At 44.9% G+C, this 19,951-nt stretch overlaps 1 protein-coding gene across 1 annotated transcript in view; it reads left to right on the forward strand.

Moving 5' to 3' along the window:
- TMOD4 (tropomodulin 4) overlaps nucleotides 1-19,951 on the forward strand; it is a 49,775-nt gene that overhangs the window by 12,496 nt on the left and 17,328 nt on the right. Inside the window, 5 exon segments of the mRNA XM_077464102.1 lie at nucleotides 1,766-1,924; nucleotides 7,108-7,285; nucleotides 9,657-9,779; nucleotides 18,721-18,810; nucleotides 19,425-19,555. Coding sequence (XP_077320228.1) covers nucleotides 1,766-1,924; nucleotides 7,108-7,285; nucleotides 9,657-9,779; nucleotides 18,721-18,810; nucleotides 19,425-19,555 — 681 coding nt within the window.

Genomic DNA, 19,951 nt, shown 5'->3' on the forward strand with positions numbered 1-19,951 from the left:
GTCCATGGTAACTCTGGAGGAGTTGCAGAGATCCACAGCTCAGGGGGGAGAATCTGTCCAAAGGACAACTATTAGTCGTCTCTCCACAAATCTGCCCTTTATGGAAGACCAACAAGAAGAAAGACATTGGTGGAAGAAAGTCATAAGAAGTCCTGTTTGTAGTTTGTGAGAAGCCATGTGGAGGACACAGCAAACATGTGGAAGAAGGTGATCTGGTCAGATGGGACCAAAATTGAACATTTTGGCCTAAAAGCCAAACACTGTGTGTGGCGGAAAACTAACACTGCCCATCACCCTGAACACACCATCCCAACCGTGAAACATGGTGGTGGCAGCATCATGTTGTGGGGATGCTTTTCTTCAGCAGGGACAGGGAAGCTGGTTAGAGTTGATAGGAAGATGGATGGAGACAAATACAGGACAATCTTAGAAGAAGACCTGTTTAGAGTCTGCAAAAGACTTGAGACCGGGGCGGAGGGTCACCTTCCAGCAGGACAACGACACGAAACATACAGCCAGAGCTACAATGGAATGGTTTACATCAAAGCATATTCATGTGTTAGAATGGCCCAGTCACAGTCCAGACCTAAATCACATTGAGAATCTGTGGCAAGACTTGAAAATTGCTGATCACAGACGCTCTCCATCCAATCTGACAGAGCTTGAGATATTTTACAAAGAAGAATGGGCAGAAATGTCCCTTTCTAGATGGGCAAAGCTGGTAGAGACATCCCCAAAAAGACTTGCAGCTGTAATTGCAGAGAAAGGCGTTGACCCCGGGGGGCACCATACAAATGTCTCCTCCACACTTTTTACATATATATTTGTAAAAAAATGTTGAAAACCATTTATGATTTTCCTTCCACTGCACAATTATGTGCCATTTTGTGTTGGTCTATCACATAAAATCCCAATAAAATATTAAGTTTTTTGGTTGTAACATGACAAAATGTGGAAAATTTCAAGGGGTATGAATACTTTTTCAAGGCACCGTAAGTCTTCAACAAAAATAATTAATAATTAAATACAATAAAATACATTTATGTTTTGGGTTTGTAACACGACAAAATGTGGAAAATTTCAAGGGGTATGAATACTTTTTCAAGGCACCGTAAGTCTTCAACAAAAATAATTAATAATTAAATACAATAAAATACATTTATGTTTTGGGTTGTAACACGACAAAATGTGGAAAATGTCAAGGGGTATGAATACTTTTGCAAGGCACTCTGTGTCTGCAGAGCCTAGAACGCCTCCTTATAATAAATGTAATTCTGAATGTACCTCCAAAATCACCCCAAGGGTCAGTGTGTCATTGCTCTTGGAGTGTCAAGGCCGCTGATGGGGGGTTACCACGGGGCCTCCTGTAGGGGGCCTGGGCACATAGGGGGGACTGGACAGCAAGGGGATCGGTGCAGAGGGACAGGAGGACAATTACAGGACAATACACTGTGCCTGTGTCTCTCCCTCCAGCAGCTAAAAGCCGGTTTCTCCCTCTCTCTTCCTCCTTCCGGCTTTCAGCTGCTGAAGGGAGAGACACAGGCGCAGTTTATGTGAATGCTAATGGCAGCCCTGTGCCCAGTGTATTCATATTCTGAGATCCTCGACTCTATAAAGGCAATTACTTACTATGTACTTGTCAAAGACTCCAAAATAAAATGGTGATTGACCTCGTCATCTTTCACGATGAATCGTTAGACGGGTCTCGGGATGTGATGTTCCTCTTTGTCGTCTCCAGTTTACGAATTGTATTTCTCTTCTCCAGAAGGGGCTGAGACGTGCTCCTACCTCCCCCACCATCACCATGTCTTACCAGAAGGAGTTGGAGAAGTACCGGGACATAGACGAGGATGAGATCATGCGAGGGATGTCCGAGGCGGAGCTGGCCCAGCTGGACCTAGAGCTGCAGGAGATGGACCCCGAGGTACGGAGCTCCCATATATTGACTAGACTCCTTGTGCGGCTAGACCCCAAAACAGGGGAAAATCAAACTTAGAATACACCTTTTAGAGGCAGCTTTCTGTCAGCCGGAGTATCCCTTGGGTAGTCTGAAGAATGACTGAAGGATGAGAGAGCAAAACTTGTCCAGTCCAGGAAAAGTAAATTTTTTATACCAAGAAGTCAGAGAATAAAGTCAACACGTTTCAGGGGTTTCTAACGGCCCCTTCATCAGTAGGTAAAGCCAACCTGTTTCAGGTGTTCATAACCGCCCCGCTACTTCATCAAGTAAAGCCAACACGTTTCAGTGGCTCGCAATTCCTCCTTCACCAGTAGGTAAAGCCAATGGTTTTGGGAGCCCATAATTTCTCCTTCATCAGTAGGTGAGGCCTACACTTTTCGGGAGCTCATAACTCTCCCTTCACTGGTAGATAAAGCCAACACATTTTGGGGGCTAATAACTCTCCCTTTATCAGTAAGTAAAGCCCTCATATTCCAGGGGTCATAACTTCCCCTTCATCAGAAGGTAAAGCCAACATATTTTGGGGGCTCATAACCCGCCCTTCATCAGTAGGTAAAGCCATCATATTTTGGAGGTTAATAACTCCCCCTTTATCAGTAGGTAAAGCCCTCACATTCCAGGGGTCATAACTTCCCCTTCATTAGAAGGTAAAGCCAACATGTTTCAGGGGCTCACAATTCCCCCTTCATCAATAGGTAAAGCCAGAATTTTTCAGGGGCTCATAGCTCACCCTTCATCAATAGGTAAAACCAACACTTTTCAGGTGATATAACTCCCCCTTCGCCAGTAGATAAAAAAACAAACACTTTTCAGGAGCTTATAACTCCCCCTTCATCAGTAGATAAAGCCAACACATTTTGGAGGTTCACAACTCCCCCTTCATCAGTAGGTAAAGCCAAAATGTTTCAGGGGCTCATAACTCCCCCTTCATCAATAGGTAAAACCAACACTTTTCAGGGGTCATAACTCCCACTTCGCCAGTAGATAAAAAACAAACACATTTCGGTCACTTACAATTCCCCCTTCATCAGTAGGTAAAGCCCACACTTTTCAGGAGCTTATAACTCCCCCTTCATCACTAGATAAAGCCAACACATTTTGGGGGCTCACAACTCCCCCTTCATCACTAGATAAAGCCAACACATTTCGAGGGCTCATAACTCCATCTTCATCAGTAGGTAAATCAACACGTTTGGGGGCTAATAACTCCCCCTTTATCAGTAGGTAAAGCCCTCAAATTCCAGAGGTCATAACTTCCCCTTCATCAGTAGGTAAAGCCATCATATTTCAAGCGCTCATAACCCGCCCTTCATCAGTAGGTAAAGCCATCACGTTTCAGGGGTCATAACCCCCCCTTCGCCAGTAGATAAAAAACAAACACTTTTCGGTAGCTTACAACTCCCCCTTCATCAGTAGGTAAAGCCCACACTATTCAGGAGCTTATAACTCCCCCCTCATCACTAGATAAAGCCAACACATTTCAAGGGCTCATAACTCCATCTTTATCAGTAGGTAAATCAACATGTTTGGTTGCTAATAACACCCTCTTTATCAGTAAGTAAAGCCATCACATTCCAGAGGTCATAACTTCCCCTTCATTAGAAGGTAAAGCCAACATGTTTCAGGGGCTCACAATTCCCCCTTCATCAATAGGTAAAGCCAGAATTTTTCAGGGGCTCATAACTCACCCTTCATCAATAGGTAAAACCAACACTTTTCCCGGGGATATAATTCCCCCTTCGCCAGTAGATAAAAAACAAACACTTTTCAGGAGCTTATAACTCCCCCTTCATCAGTAGATAAAGCCAACACATTTTGGAGGCTCACAACTCCCCCTTCATCAGTAGGTAAAGCCAAAATGTTTCAGGGGCTCATAACTCCCCCTTCATCAATAGGTAAAACCAACACTTTTCAGGGGTCATAACTCCCCCTTTGCCAGTAGATAAGAAACAAACACATTTCAGTCACTTACAATTCCCCCTTCATCAGTAGGTAAAGCCCACACTTTTCAGGAGCTTATAACTCCCCCTTCATCACTAGATAAAGCCAACACATTTTGGGGGCTCACAACTCCCCCTTCATCACTAGATAAAGCCAACACATTTCGAGGGCTCATAACTCCATCTTCATCAGTAGGTAAATCAACACGTTTGGGGGCTAATAACTCCCCCTTTATCAGTAGGTAAAGCCCTCAAATTCCAGGGGTCATAACTTCCCCTTCATCAGTAGGTAAAGCCATCACATTCCAGAGGTCATAACTTCCCCTTTATCAGTAGGTAAAGCCATCATATTTCAGGCGCTCATAACCCGCCCTTCATCAGTAGGTAAAGCCATCATGTTTCAGGGGTCATAACCCCCCCTTCGCCAGTAGATAAAAAACAAACACTTTTCGGTAGCTTACAACTCCCCCTTCATCAGTAGGTAAAGCCCACACTATTCAGGAACTTATAACTCCCCCTTCATCACTAGATAAAGCCAACACATTTCGAGGGCTCATAACTCCATCTTCATTAGTAGGTAACTCAACACGTTTGGTTGCTAATAACACCCTCTTTATCAGTTAGTAAAGCCATCACATTCCAGAGGTGATAACTTCGTCTTCATCAGTAGGTAAAGCCATCACGTTTCAGGGGTCATAACCTCCCCTTCATCAGGACCCCGAACACTGGCAACAATCTAAAACAAAACTGGACTACCCGTACATAATAGAAGGATAGGGCGATCTGGGTCACCAGTCTGTCATATCCTTCTATTGTGTAACTGCGGTTCAGTATTGTTTGAAATCCCTGCCAACATTCATGTCCGGATGAAGGGCGAGTTATCAGCCACCTAAATGTGTTGGCTTTATCCTCTGACCTCTTGTTATGTTACAAAAAAATAGTTTACTGGACTCAAATTTTATGTCGCTCATGTCCTTATTGTCCTTGTAGTCTTTATGACCATGAAATGCGGGCTAATTGTCCTCAGGCTCTGTGTAAAAAAAAAAAAAAAATCAGCTGCAGCCCCTAAAAAAAGCACTGTGAAAATCCTTCTGAATGTGGCCATAAGAGATGATATTATTCAGATTAAAGGTAAAATAGAAACATGTTGGCCCAGATATCTGTTGCCTGGAATTTCTCTCGACAGTCTGGCCAGTTTTGTTTAATTCAATAACTTTTTGTTTTTCCTTTTCCGGTCAAAGGTCCCGGCATTGTTCTGTGGTCAGTGAAGGTGGCCTCATTTGAAGGCCAACTCCATTCAAATTTGATATTTCCCTGTGGCTTTTGCCAACGAAACCACCTTCTGAAATGAGACCTACTTGGGACTCAAGCGTTGAGATAACCCCCCCACCAGGACTTTCTGTACCTCCTAACTGCCGAGTCCTGTACAAAAACAAATGACGGTGTCATACTACCCCAATGGAATCCCAATAACGTGGAGTCATCCACATCATCGCAAGGGGGAGGGGCCGAGACACACTACCGTGGGAAATTTGTGAACTGGAGCCTGATAGGAGAATTTGGTGGGTCAGCTGACCACCCCAAGGCCTACCCATCGCTGAAATAGCATTTTTAAAGTGGAGAAAACCTTTCAATAAACTATGACGAAAAGTTAAAAAAAATTTATTAAACGAACAACATCATAAAAACAATACATACAGTACAGTCATGGCCATAGATGTGTGCAAGACATACTATTGATGACAATGATCTACTGTTGTCACGTTCATGTATTCTACATGTTTCGCCATATGGCTTCTTCAGGAAAGAACGTGGAGGGTTCATTTGTTTTAAGAACCTATAATTCAGTTCATATCTGTTGTACTAATTTGTATCTTTTTCTGTTTCTGCTACACAACTAAAGTTGTCGAATTATAGGTTCTTATATTTAAAACAAATGATGAACCCCCCACGTTCTGTCCTGAAGAAGCCATATGGCGAAACATGTAGAATACATGAACGTGACTACAGTAGATCATTGTCATCAATAGTATGTCTTTCACACATCTGTGGCCATGACGGTACTGTATGTATTGTTTTTTATGATGTTGTTAATTTAATACAATGATTTACATATCGTTGTCTCAATATTTTGCACCTATAAAGTCCCATATCTCCAAAATGTTCTTCCTTGTCTAAACGGGATGTTGGTGCCATATTTCATGTCAATTCTGACACCGCTTTCTGACCATATAATTTACCGTATGACAAAAAGTGTCACCCGTTTGCTACCATACACCCAATCTGATACCATACACCCAATCTGATACCATACGCCCAATCTGATACCATTCACCCAATCTGATACCATGCACCCAATCTGATACCATGCACCCAATCTGATACCATACACCCAATCTGATACCATTCACCCAATCTGATACCATGCACCCAATCTGATACCATACACCCAATCTGATACCATACACCCAATCTGATACCATTCACCCAATCTGATACCATACACCCAATCTGATACCATTCACCCAATCTGATACCATGCACCCAATCTGATACCATTCACCCAATCTGATACCATACACCCAATCTGATACCATTCACCCAATCTGATACCATTCACCCAATCTGATACCATACACCCAATCTGATACCATTCACCCAATCTGATACCATTCACCCAATCTGATACCATACACCCAATCCGATACCATTCACCCAATCTGATACCATACACCCAATCCAATACCATACACCCAATCTGATACCATTCACCCAATCTGATACCATACACCCAATCTGATACCATTCACCCAATCTGATTGTGCAATCTCTGGTGTCATTGTCTTTAGATTGACCAAGGCTGTTAGTATGAGAGCTTTCCTAAACAATGCATTGGCTTGGTATCCAAGTCCCTCGCCTTCCTTCGTTGTTGGTAGACCTGAGGGAGATTGTACAGTTACATTGCGAGTATAAGATCAGCTGTAAACTGGCGATTCAGATCATAACATGTATAGCCAGTTTACGGCTGATCCAAACTGCCATTTTTGTTCAGATTCCAACTGCCATTTTTACTCACATCCCAACTGCCATCTTTACTCACTTCCCCAACTGCCATATTTTCAAGTCAGGATTTGCTGGAGGCCAGAACCCCATTTTTCTCCCTAGCAGTGAAGGAGGTCTGACAGTTTTCTCTTCCTGCTCATTCAGAACATCCTGCTCCCGGCGGGAATGCGCCAGAAAGACCAAACAAAGAAGACCCCCACCGGGCCGCTGGACCGCGACGCACTCATGCAGCACCTGGAGCAGGAGGCCATCAACGCCAAGGAGAGGGAAGACCTCGTGCCGTTTACGGGAGAAAAAGAAAGGTACCATCTTGGAATATAGGGTGGGTCTGCGGGAATGAGCAAGCATGTGAGCGAAGCCCTAGAGAAGACTTGCGGTGTCTTGAAAAAGTATTCATACCCCTTGCAAATTTCCACATTTTGTCATGTAACAACCAAAAAACGTAAACGTATTTTATTGGGATTTGATGTGATAGACCAACACAAAGTGGCACATCATTGTGAAGTGGAAGGAAAATGATAAATGGTTTTCAATTATCTGTGGGGGGGGGGGGGGCATTTGTATTCAGCCCCCTTTCCTCTGATACCCCTAACTAAAAATCTAGTAGAACCAATTGCCTTCAGAAGTCACCTAATTAGTAAATAGAGTCCACCTGTGTGTAATGTAATCTTAGTATAAATACAGCTGTTCTGTGAAGCCCTCAGAGGTTTGTTAGAGAACCTTTGTGAACAAACAACATCATGAAGGCCAAGGAACACACCAGACAGGTCAGGGATAAAGTTGTGGAGAAGTATAAAGCAGGGTTAGGTCATAAAAAAGAATCTCCCAAGCTTTGATCATCTCACGGAGCTCTGTTCAATCCATCATCCGAAAAATGGAAAGAGTATGGGCACAACTGCCAACCTACCAAGACATGGCCGTCCACCTAAACTGACCGGGCCGGGCAAGGAGAGCATTCATCAGAGAAGCAGCCAAGAGATCCATGGTAACTCTGGAGGATCTGCAGAGATCCACAGCTCAGGGGGGAAGAATCTGTCCCACAGGACAACTATTAGTCCGTCTCTCCACAAATCTGCCTTTATGGAAGAGTGAGAAGAAAAAAGATATTGGTGAAAGAAAGTCATAAGAAATCCTGACTTCTTATCTCTGACTCAGCAGTGGGCGGGGGGGGGGGGGGGGGGGGGGGTTGGAACTCTGTAGAGAGACTACTGCTTCCAAAGAGAGTGTGGGTCTATATGTTATACATTAATATAACATTGGTACCTTGGACCTCTGTAGAGAGACTACTGCTTCCAAAGAGAGTGTAGGTCTCTATATTATACATTAATATAACATTGGTACCTTGGACCTCTGTAGAGAGACTACCACTTCCAAATAGAGTGTGGGTCTCTATATTATACATTAATATAACATTGGTACCTTGGACCTCTGTAGAGAGACTACTGCTTCCAAAGAGAGTATAGGTCTCTATATTATACATTAATATAACATTGGTACCATGGACCTCTGTAGAGAGACTACTGCTTCCAAAGAGAGCGTGGGTCTCTATATTATACATTAATATAACATTGGTACCTTGGACCTCTGTAGAGAGACTACTGCTTCCAAAGAGAGTGTGGGTCTCTATATTTAATACTGGTACCTTGATAATTCAGCAGCAAGAATTTTAGATGGCTTATCGCAGGGACTCTTTTTGCCACGCATATTTTTTAATTTTTTTTAGTATGTAGAAAGTTTTTTATGTAGAAAGTTACATTTGTATCTGGGAGTATTTTTTTTTCTAGGATGTCACATATAAAAAAAAAATAAAAAAAAAATAGAATTTTCAATCTTTTAAATGAAAATTATGCCTGTGCCATAATTGTGTAAAAACACAACCCCCCCCCCCCCTTTTTTTTTTTTCTCTAGTTATATATTCAGTAATGGAAGTTATAAAAGAAACACTGCGGTGTGTCTCTTTAACTTTCCTTCCCCCGCCGCCCGTCACAGTGACGGACGTCGGCAGCTGCAGGCTATATTCTCCTCTCTAAAGGAAGCGGCTGGTTCTCCTGTACTGCTGAGCTGCAGATTTTACTATTTTACTGCCATAAATTATCGAAAAAATAAAAATAGTCTGGCGATATTCTAAAATACAGAAATATATAAATAAATAAATCGAAATAATATAAAACCAAAAATATAATACGCTGCAGCCTTCTAGTTCTCGGTGTGGCGACTGCATTTGTTTTCTTTATTTAAGTTGCTTTATTTTCACCTGGTGATCCTACAAATAAAAAAACCTCCTGTCTCAGGGTGGCGACGTCACTCCTCCACTGTATCTATGGAGGGAGCCACGGTGGTCACCCCAGGCTGCTCTCCTGGTATGGACTACAAACATGTCCGTATCTCTTCATTTCCATTACATTGGGGGGGCAGTCCCCTGCTAAAGGCGAGGGGGCCGGTACAACTGGGCAAGACTGAAGGGGAGGTCGGAGGTCAGATTTCTAGGATTTGTTGGGGTGATAAGTGACAGTTTTCATATCTCTATGTTATAGTTCATATTGCTAAATTGAAGCTTTGTAGCCAATGCGTTGTTCTTCTACCGGACAGAACCTGCTAGATTTGGGTGAACAAAGAAACAGATTTCATCATCTTTGACTTCTAATTATACTGGAAATCTGAATCTTTTGCCCTCATTCCTCCTTCTTCCGCAGGAAAGCCGTTCATCCCCAAAAACCCCAAACGTGAGATCCCCAAAGAGGAGCAGATCACACTGGAGCCGGAACTGGAGGAAGCCTTGGCCAACGCAACCGACGCTGAGATGTGCGATATCGCAGGTATGTGTTCATAGATCATCCCTATATACTGTATATTCTACAAACGAATGAATACTGGCAGTGTCTGTGGTGTGGTATAGTACAGTATATTATAGTAAAGTACAGTATTGTATAGTATGGTACAGTATGGTCGTAATAAGACTGTATGGTATGGTATGGTATAGCATGGTAAGGTAATGGTATGTTATGGTATGGTATAGTAAAGTATAGTATGGTACAGTATGGTACGGTAAGGTAAACTATGGTGTGCTAGTATAGTATAGTACAGTATTGATTGATATGGTATAGTAAGGTGGTATAGTATAGTATGGTATGGTATGGTAAGGTATAGTGTGGTAAGGTATAGGATGGTATGGTAAGGTATAGTATGGTATGGTATGGTAAAGGATGTATAGGATGGTATGGTATGGTATGGTATTGTAGGGTATAGTATAGTATTGTATGGTATAGGATGGTATGGTATAGTAAGGTATAGGATGGTATGGTATAGTAAGGTATAGTATGATATAGGATTGTATGGTAAGGTATAGGATGGTATGGTATAGAATAGTATGGTAAGGTATAGGATGGTATGGTATGGTAGGGTGTAGTATAGTATAGGATGGTATGGTAAGGTATAGTATGGTATAGGATGTATGGTAAATTTAGTATGTATTGGATGGTATGGTAAGGTATAGGATGGTATGAGTAGTATGGTAAGAATGGTATGATAAGGTATAGGATGGTATAATGTAGTATGGTATAGAATGGTATGATAAGGTATAGATGGTATTGAGTAAGGTATAGATGGTATGATAATGGTATAGGATGGTATGGTAAATTATAGTATGGATAGGATGGTATAGTAAGGTATATTATAGTATAGGATAGTAAGATATAGTATGGTATGGTATGGCATGGTATGGTAGGATAGTAATGGTAAAGATAGTATGGTATAAGATGGTATGCTATGGTAAGTATGTATGGATGGTATGGTATATGAATGGTAAGTTATTAGGATTAGTACAGTAAGGTATTAGTATGGTATAGGATGATTTGTATGGTAGGGTATAGTATAGTATAGTATAGCATGGTATGGTAAGATATAGGATGGTATGGTAAGGTATAGGATGGCATGGTACATTTATAGTATGGTATAGGATGGTATGGTATGGTAGGTTGTAGTATAGTATAGGATGGTATGGTAAGGTATAGTATGGTATAATGTATGGAGTATAGGTGATATGGTAAATATAAGGATGGTATGGTAAGGTATATTATAGTATAGGATGGTACTATAGTATTGGTAAAGAATAGTAGGTTGCTATACGGTATGGTATGATATAGGATAGTATGGTATGGTATGGATAGTAAGGTATAGGGTGGTATGGTAAGGACAGTATGGTATGGTATGGTATAGGATAATATGGTAGGATGGTATGGTATGGATATAGGAGGTATGGTATGGTAAGGTATAGGATAATATAGTATGGTAAGGTATAAGGTAGTAGGACAATATGGTACGGTAGGATATTGGATGGTAAGGTATAGGATAATGGTATGGTAAGTTGGTAAAGTAAGGATAATATGGTATGGTATGGATGGTATGGTATGGTATGGTAAGGTATAGGATGGTATGGAATGGTAATAATATGTGGATAATATGGTATGGTATAGTAGTATGGTATGGTATAAGGTGTAGGATAATATGGTATGGTATGGTATAAGGTGTAGGATAATATGGTATGGTATGGTATAAGGTATAGGATAATATGGTATGGTATGGTATGGTATTGTATGGTATGGATGCATTAAAAAAAGAATTGTTTACTTCCAGCTTGTAACGGAAGTGACGTCATGATGTCACTCCAGTCCTCCAAGCATGAGGCGATCAAAAGAGGTTCTACTTTGATCGTCTATGGGAGCAGGCCGGCCGCACTGTCAGATCATTACTCAGCGGAAATGGTGAGCAGTGGGGAAGGGGGGGGGGGGACGTCCCCTCCCACCCCACTTCGGAACCATTCCAGCGGCTCATGAGCTGCTTGGAACCGTTTCATGAGAAAGGCCAGATGCCGGGCTGAAGTAAACCAATATCGGGGTTATGTTTGTAGCTTCAGCCATAGCCCCGGTAAACCCCTTGCATACTGCAATGTATATATACTGTACGTATTACGGTCGGCAAGCGGTTAAAGTAATCCCTGGTGATCCTGTCATGGAGGTCCTTGTCCATGCACTTCCTGTTATGGGGTGACAACGTTCTATTTCTATCTCTCAATTGTGCTCCTGCGTTGTCACCCCGTCACAGGGCCTTCCAATAGAGACTACAAGTTGCTGTTTCAACAAACATTACTCGGGGCATGGTCCACTGTTGTCACCATCAGGAAACCCTCCCTGAGAAACGCCATGCAGCCATCACTGGAGTGGGTGCGAATAGGCTGCAGGAGATCAGCAGCACTGGAATGGAACAAAGGATGAAAAATAAAAAAAAGAGAAAGGAGAATTATTTATGGGTAGAGTGCACACGGCGCGCTAAACGCCATTCAGTTTGGGCCGGACATCTCCTTTAAGAGTGTGAGGCAGCAGCGGCGGTGACTCAGTGCGTTCAAAGCCGTGAGCTGATCTGTTTTGGAAGGTCTGATGTGACTTAGTGGAGGAGGTATGTCCGTCTCCCGGAGACTTGACCCCGCACGGAGTGGAAGGATATCAGATCTCTGCAGTCAACAAGCTGATGTCACCATGAGGCACATGGACAGAGAAGGGTCTCTGACACCCGGCTACTAGACAGCTACAAGCCGGCCTGGAAATTACCGTTTAAAGGGTCACTCTACCCCATGCAAAAACTAGTAAATGCAGCAGCGATGGTCTTACCATCAATGTGCATTTATTCATGTTTGCAATGAGGACTGCAGAGCATTGCACCCGGCGGTCTGGTGCTGTATAAAGTCAGTTACATTGTTTCTCCCAAGTCTCAGGTCTGTGCACAGGTGCAGACCTTCTGGAGGAAGTGCTGCTTATGCTACAGAGGTGGGAAAAGGGAGAAGGGAGCGCCGGCGTGCTCCGCCACAGTGCCAGCCAGGACATAGGATTACTCTCAGACGTGGATGACACAACCGTGACATTTTTTAACGTTTTACCTATGTTGATTTTAAAGTTACGCTAGTTTGGCGCTATTCCGCGAGTGCGCGCAGTTTTAAAGTGTGACATGTTAGGTATCTATTTACTCGGTGTAGCATCACCTTTCATATTGTTCAAGAAAATTGGGGTATATATTATGGGTTTTTCTTTTTAATTCATTAAAGTGTATTTAAAAAAAAAAAAGAGTTTTAAAAACCACTGTGCAAAAAACATAAAAAATTGCAACGACCACCATTTTATTCTCTAGGATCTCTGCTAAAATATATATATATATAATGTTTGGGGGTTCTAAGTAATTTTCTAGCAAAAGGCCTGGTCAGGAAGTGGTTAGTTACCTCCTTTTTATTTTGTTAGCATTTTTATTTTTGTATTCTCCCATTTTAATTGCCAGTGAGGCGCCTATATTGGAGCACAGCGATCGGCACCCAGGGGCTCCGCAGTACAGTACAGACTTCATGTCCTCACACCTTATTCCCACCCAAGTCTGTCCAATTCCCACCCAAGTCTGTCCAATTCCCACCCAAGTCTGTCCAATTCCCACCCGAGTCTGTCCAATTCCCACCCAAGTCTGTCCAATTCCCACCCGAGTCTGTCCAATTCCCACCACGATCGGCACCCGGGGGCTCCGCAGTACAGTACAGACCTCATGTCCTCACACCTTATTCCCACCCAAGTCTGTCCAATTCCCACCTGAATCTGTCCAATTCCCACCCAAGTCTGTCCAATTCCCACCCGAGTCTGTCCAATTCCCACCACGATCGGCACCCGGGGGCTCCGCAGTACAGTACAGACTTCATGTCCTCACACCTTATTCCCACCCAAGTCTGTCCAATTCCCACCCAAGTCTGTCCAATTCCCACCCAAGTCTGTCCAATTCCCACCCGAGTCTGTCCAATTCCCACCCAAGTCTGTCCAATTCCCACCCGAGTCTGTCCAATTCCCACCACGATCGGCACCCGGGGGCTCCGCAGTACAGTACAGACCTCATGTCCTCACACCTTATTCCCACCCAAGTCTGTCCAATTCCCACCCGAATCTGTCCAATTCCCACCCAAGTCTGTCCAATTCCCACCCGAGTCTGTCCAATTCCCACCACGATCGGCACCCGGGGGCTCCGCAGTACAGTACAGACTTCATGTCCTCACACCTTATTCCCACCCAAGTCTGTCCAATTCCCACCCAAGTCTGTCCAATTCCCACCCAAGTCTGTCCAATTCCCACCCGAGTCTGTCCAATTCCCACCCAAGTCTGTCCAATTCCCACCCGAGTCTGTCCAATTCCCACCACGATCGGCACCCGGGGGCTCCGCAGTACAGTACAGACCTCATGTCCTCACACCTTATTCCCACCCAAGTCTGTCCAATTCCCACCTGAATCTGTCCAATTCCCACCCAAGTCTGTCCAATTCCCACCCGAGTCTGTCCAATTCCCACCACGATCGGCACCCGGGGGCTCCGCAGTACAGTACAGACTTCATGTCCTCACACCTTATTCCCACCCAAGTCTGTCCAATTCCCACCCAAGTCTGTCCAATTCCCACCCGAGTCTGTCCAATTCCCACCCGAGTCTGTCCAATTCCCACCCAAGTCTGTCCAATTCCCACCCGAGTCTGTCCAATTCCCACCACGATCGGCACCCGGGGGCTCCGCAGTACAGTACAGACCTCATGTCCTCACACCTTATTCCCACCCAAGTCTGTCCAATTCCCACCCGAATCTGTCCAATTCCCACCCAAGTCTGTCCAATTCCCACCCGAGTCTGTCCAATTCCCACCACGATCGGCACCCGGGGGCTCCGCAGTACAGTACAGACTTCATGTCCTCACACCTTATTCCCACCCAAGTCTGTCCAATTCCCACCCAAGTCTGTCCAATTCCCACCCAAGTCTGTCCAATTCCCACCCGAGTCTGTCCAATTCCCACCCAAGTCTGTCCAATTCCCACCCGAGTCTGTCCAATTCCCACCACGATCGGCACCCGGGGGCTCCGCAGTACAGTACAGACCTCATGTCCTCACACCTTATTCCCACCCAAGTCTGTCCAATTCCCACCCGAGTCTGTCCAATTCCCACCCGAGTCTGTCCAATTCCCACCCGAGTCTGTCCAATTCCCACCCAAGTCTGTCCAATTCCCACCCGAGTCTGTCCAATTCCCACCACGATCGGCACCCGGGGGCTCCGCAGTACAGTACAGACCTCATGTCCTCACACCTTATTCCCACCCAAGTCTGTCCAATTCCCACCCAAGTCTGTCCAATTCCCACCCGAGTCTGTCCAATTCCCACCACGATCGGCACCCGGGGGCTCCGCAGTACAGTACAGACTTCATGTCCTCACACCTTATTCCCACCCAAGTCTGTCCAATTCCCACCCAAGTCTGTCCAATTCCCACCCAAGTCTGTCCAATTCCCACCCGAGTCTGTCCAATTCCCACCCAAGTCTGTCCAATTCCCACCCGAGTCTGTCCAATTCCCACCACGATCGGCACCCGGGGGCTCCGCAGTACAGTACAGACCTCATGTCCTCACACCTTATTCCCACCCAAGTCTGTCCAATTCCCACCTGAATCTGTCCAATTCCCACCCAAGTCTGTCCAATTCCCACCCGAGTCTGTCCAATTCCCACCACGATCGGCACCCGGGGGCTCCGCAGTACAGTACAGACTTCATGTCCTCACACCTTATTCCCACCCAAGTCTGTCCAATTCCCACCCAAGTCTGTCCAATTCCCACCCGAGTCTGTCCAATTCCCACCCGAGTTTGTCCAATTCCCACCCAAGTCTGTCCAATTCCCACCCGAGTCTGTCCAATTCCCACCACGATCGGCACCCGGGGGCTCCGCAGTACAGTACAGACCTCATGTCCTCACACCTTATTCCCACCCAAGTCTGTCCAATTCCCACCCGAATCTGTCCAATTCCCACCCAAGTCTGTCCAATTCCCACCCGAGTCTGTCCAATTCCCACCACGATCGGCACCCGGGGGCTCCGCAGTACAGTACAGACTTCATGTCCTCACACCTTATTCCCACCCAAGTCTGTCCAATTCCCACCCGAGTCTGTCCAATTCCCACCTGAGTCTGTCCAATTCCCACCACAGCAGATCTGTAAGACACTGTTATATTTGGAATCAGAGAGTGTCAGAGATCCCCTTAGCGCCCATAGAGGAGACAGGATTTTAGTATGCAAGCATTGTGACCCCTAGTGGACAGACATGATCACTGCAGTGTGTATGGTGTTGTAAACTCTGAATATACACTATATTACCAAAAGTATTGGGACACCTGCCTTTACACACACACATGAACTTTAATGGCACCCCAGTCTTAGTCTGTAGGGTTCAGTATTGAGTTGGCCCACCCTTTGCAGCTATAACAGCTTCAACTCTTCTGGGAAGGCCGTCCACAAGGTTTAGGAGTGTGTCTATGGGAAGGTTTGACCATTCTTCGCTCCAGTTCATTCCCAAAGGTGTTATATCGGGTTGAGGTCAGGACTCTGTGCAGGCCAGTATAGTTCCTCGGTCTGGGTAAAGGATGCAGGAGACAAAAACGATTGACCGCACTGTAAGGATAAGGAAAAGTTGCTTTATTGGCATAAAAACATCCAGCATGAAAAAAACATTGAGGTTACAGCATCATGACAGCACAAAGGGGAGCATGGTTGACGCGTTTTAACTAATTTCTTAGTCATAACCCCCAGTCAAGTTCCTCCACCCCAAACTTGCTCATCCATGTCTTTATGGGCCTTGCTTTGTGCACTGGTGCGCAGTCATGTTGGAACAGGAAGGGGCCATCCCCAAACTGTTCCCACAAAGTTGGGAGCATGAAATTGTCCAAAATGTCTTGGTATGCTGATGTCCTAAGGGTTCCCTTCACTGGAAATAAGGGGCCACGCCCGACCCCAGAATAACAACAGCACACCATAATTTAGACCACCAAATGATTTGGACTAGTGCACAAAGAAAGGTCCATAAATACATCAATGAGTGAGTTTGGGGTGGAGGAACTTGACTGGCCTCAACCCGATATAACACCTTTGGGATGAATTGGAGAAGAGACTGGGAGCCAGGCCTTCTCGTCCAACATCAGTGCCTGACCTCACAAATGCGCTTCTGGAAGAATGGTCAAACATTCCCATAGACACACTCCTAAACCTTGTGGACGGCCTTCCCAGAAGAGTTGAAGCTGTTATAGCTGCAAAGGGTGGGCCAATATTGAACCCTACGGAGTAAGAGTGGGATGCCATTAAAGTTCATGTGCGTGTAAAGGCAGGCGTCCCAATACTTTTGAAAATGTAGGGTATAACTAATCCGGATAGTCAGCCAGGTTTTAATGGATGAGAATGTCCTATGTAAACGGAACATGAGATTGGATTTAATATCCTGATATGTTGACACCTACACTGACTGTATGGCCCTGGGGTCCAACCTGAGGCCTCACGACTGCCTAGGGCCCTTTGATAATTATTGTGTGACCCCTGGACCCCATTAGTAACCAGAGTGGGAGCATTGGTGTATAAAAGGGCTGTAATGGTAGTGATCTCTGGTAGTCTCAAGTAACATGTCTTCAGTCTCAGACTGTATTTTGCAGTATGTTTCCAACTACATCTGCCTACATTGGAGAACATGGGGGAGGGGAACAACTCAATAATAATGGCAATTGGGGGGTTCACCTCCATATGAATGGCCATGGGGGGAGGGGGCAACTCCATATGAATGGCTATAGGGGGGAAACTCAATATTAAAGGCCATGGGGTATCATCTCAATATCAGTGGCCATGGAGGACCAACTCCATATTAATAGTCATGGAGGACCAACTTCATATTAATGGGTATGGGGGACCAACGGCCTATTAATAGATGTGGAGGATCAACTCCATCTTAATGCCCATGGGGGACCAACTCCATCTTAATGCCCATGGGGGACCAACTCCATCTTAATGGCCATGGGGGACCAACTCCATATTAATGGCTATGGAGGACCAGCTCCATATTAATGGCTATGGGGGGGCCAACTCCACATTAATGACCATAGAGGACCAACTCTATATTAATGACCGTGGGGGACCAACTCCATATTAATGGCTATGGAGGACCAACTCCATATTAATGACTATGGGGGGTCAACTCCACATTAATGACCATAGAGGACCAACTCTATATTAATGACCATGGGGGATCAACTCCATATTAATGGCCATGGAGGGCCAACTCTATATTAATGACCATGGGAGGGGGGGGCAACTCCATCTTAATGGCCATGGGGGACCAACTCCATATTAATGGTTTTGGGGAACCAACTCCACACAATTGACCATAGAGGCCCAACTCCTTATTAATGACCATGGGGGCCCAACTCCATCTTAATGGCTATGGGGGGGACCAACTCCATGTCAATGGGCATAGGGGACAAACTCCATATCAATGGCCATACGGGACCAACTCCATATTAATGGCTATGGGGAACCAACTCCACACTATTGACCATGGGGAACCAACTCCATATTAGTGGCCATGGGAGACCAACTGCCTATTAATGGCCATGGGGAGGCAACTCCATAATAATGGCAATGGAGGGGCAACTTCATATGGATGACCATGTAAGGGGAAGGGGAAACTCCTGGCAAATGGTCATGGGGATGCAACTTCATATTAATGGCCATGGTGGGGGGAAGACTCCATATTAATGGTGAAGGTCTTGAATGGGTTGACCAACATATTCCAAGACCATCCAGGTCTGATAGTCAAGTGCCTATATAGTGTAACGGCACAGTACGGCTTCTCTAGCTCTCATTCTTAACTGACTTGTTTTTTTTTTTTTTGTCTCTTTCAGCCATCTTGGGGATGTACACATTGATGAGTAATAAGCAATACTACGATGCCATTACTTCTGGAATCATCACCAACACGGAGGGAATCAACAGTACGTACAAAGCCTCTCCCTTTTCAACATCAATCCATTCAGTGCTTCTGTTGCCCGGTTGCTGCTGTGACTGCACAGACCTGGGCCTGAAAATGTATGTTATTGGTTCAAGAGTACCTGGTTTCGCAGCAGGCACTGTGCTGATGTGTGTTGTGTGTATAGTCTACACCCTGACAGTGCTAACTGAAAGCAGTAGGGTGTGGTGGTCATCGCTGCCTGATGCTCAGATGGCTCCACTCAACTACCCTCATTAGATCCTTTGGTATGCCCAATTGCACTGTGCCCATGCTGTGGCCCTTTGCGGCTTATGGAGCTGGATAAACTAGTCAGCAACTTAACCAGTGGCAATGGTGAGAAGGTTGGCCTTCCCTGGTTGGTTCTTACGGTGGAAGGTCCAGGAAGACCAACTAGACCTCACAGCTCACTGTATATGAAAACAGGTATAGCGTCACCCAAGGTTACCCTAGGTTACCGTAAATTGTTGAGCTGAATGACTAAATAGGCAAGCTGAAGGATGTGTACACAAACCTAGGCAACCTTTGATGAAGTTGCCTACATGACCACATGACCTCCTCCATGCCATGGCATAGAAATCCAGTTCTTTTCTTCTACAGGTGTGGTAAAGCCAGACCAATACAAACCCGTCCCTGATGAGCCACCCAACCCAACCAATGTGGAGGAAACACTGCAGAAGATCAAAAGCAATGCCTCGGACTTAGAGGAAGTCAATCTGAATAACATCACGGTAAGCAGATGGGACACTCCATTGTCATTCATTGTTCATTCAGGGACGCATGGATCGGCTATTCTGAGACAATTAGATGATCCTGCCACCCTAACCTCCTAAAGGCGGCAAGTAAACCCCACATGTCATAGACTATTCTATGAATTCCATTTTTCTCCTGAAGGTGGCAGTATAACCCGCATATCATAGGCTGTTCTAAGAATTCCATATTCCTTCTGAAACCTGCAGTATAACCTACATGTCTTCAATTGTTCTATGAATTTCATATGTCTCCTGAAGGTGGCAGTATAACCCTCATGTCAGAGAGTATTCTATGAATTCCATATTTCTCCTGAAGGTGGCAGTTTAACTCACACGTCATAGACTGTTCTATGAATTCCATATTTCCTCTGAAGG

This window comes from Lithobates pipiens, unplaced genomic scaffold (assembly GCF_037356315.1).
Source record: "Lithobates pipiens isolate NorthernLeopardFrog02 unplaced genomic scaffold, aLitPip1_a1.2 Scaffold_30, whole genome shotgun sequence".
NCBI lineage: Eukaryota > Metazoa > Chordata > Amphibia > Anura > Ranidae > Lithobates > Lithobates pipiens.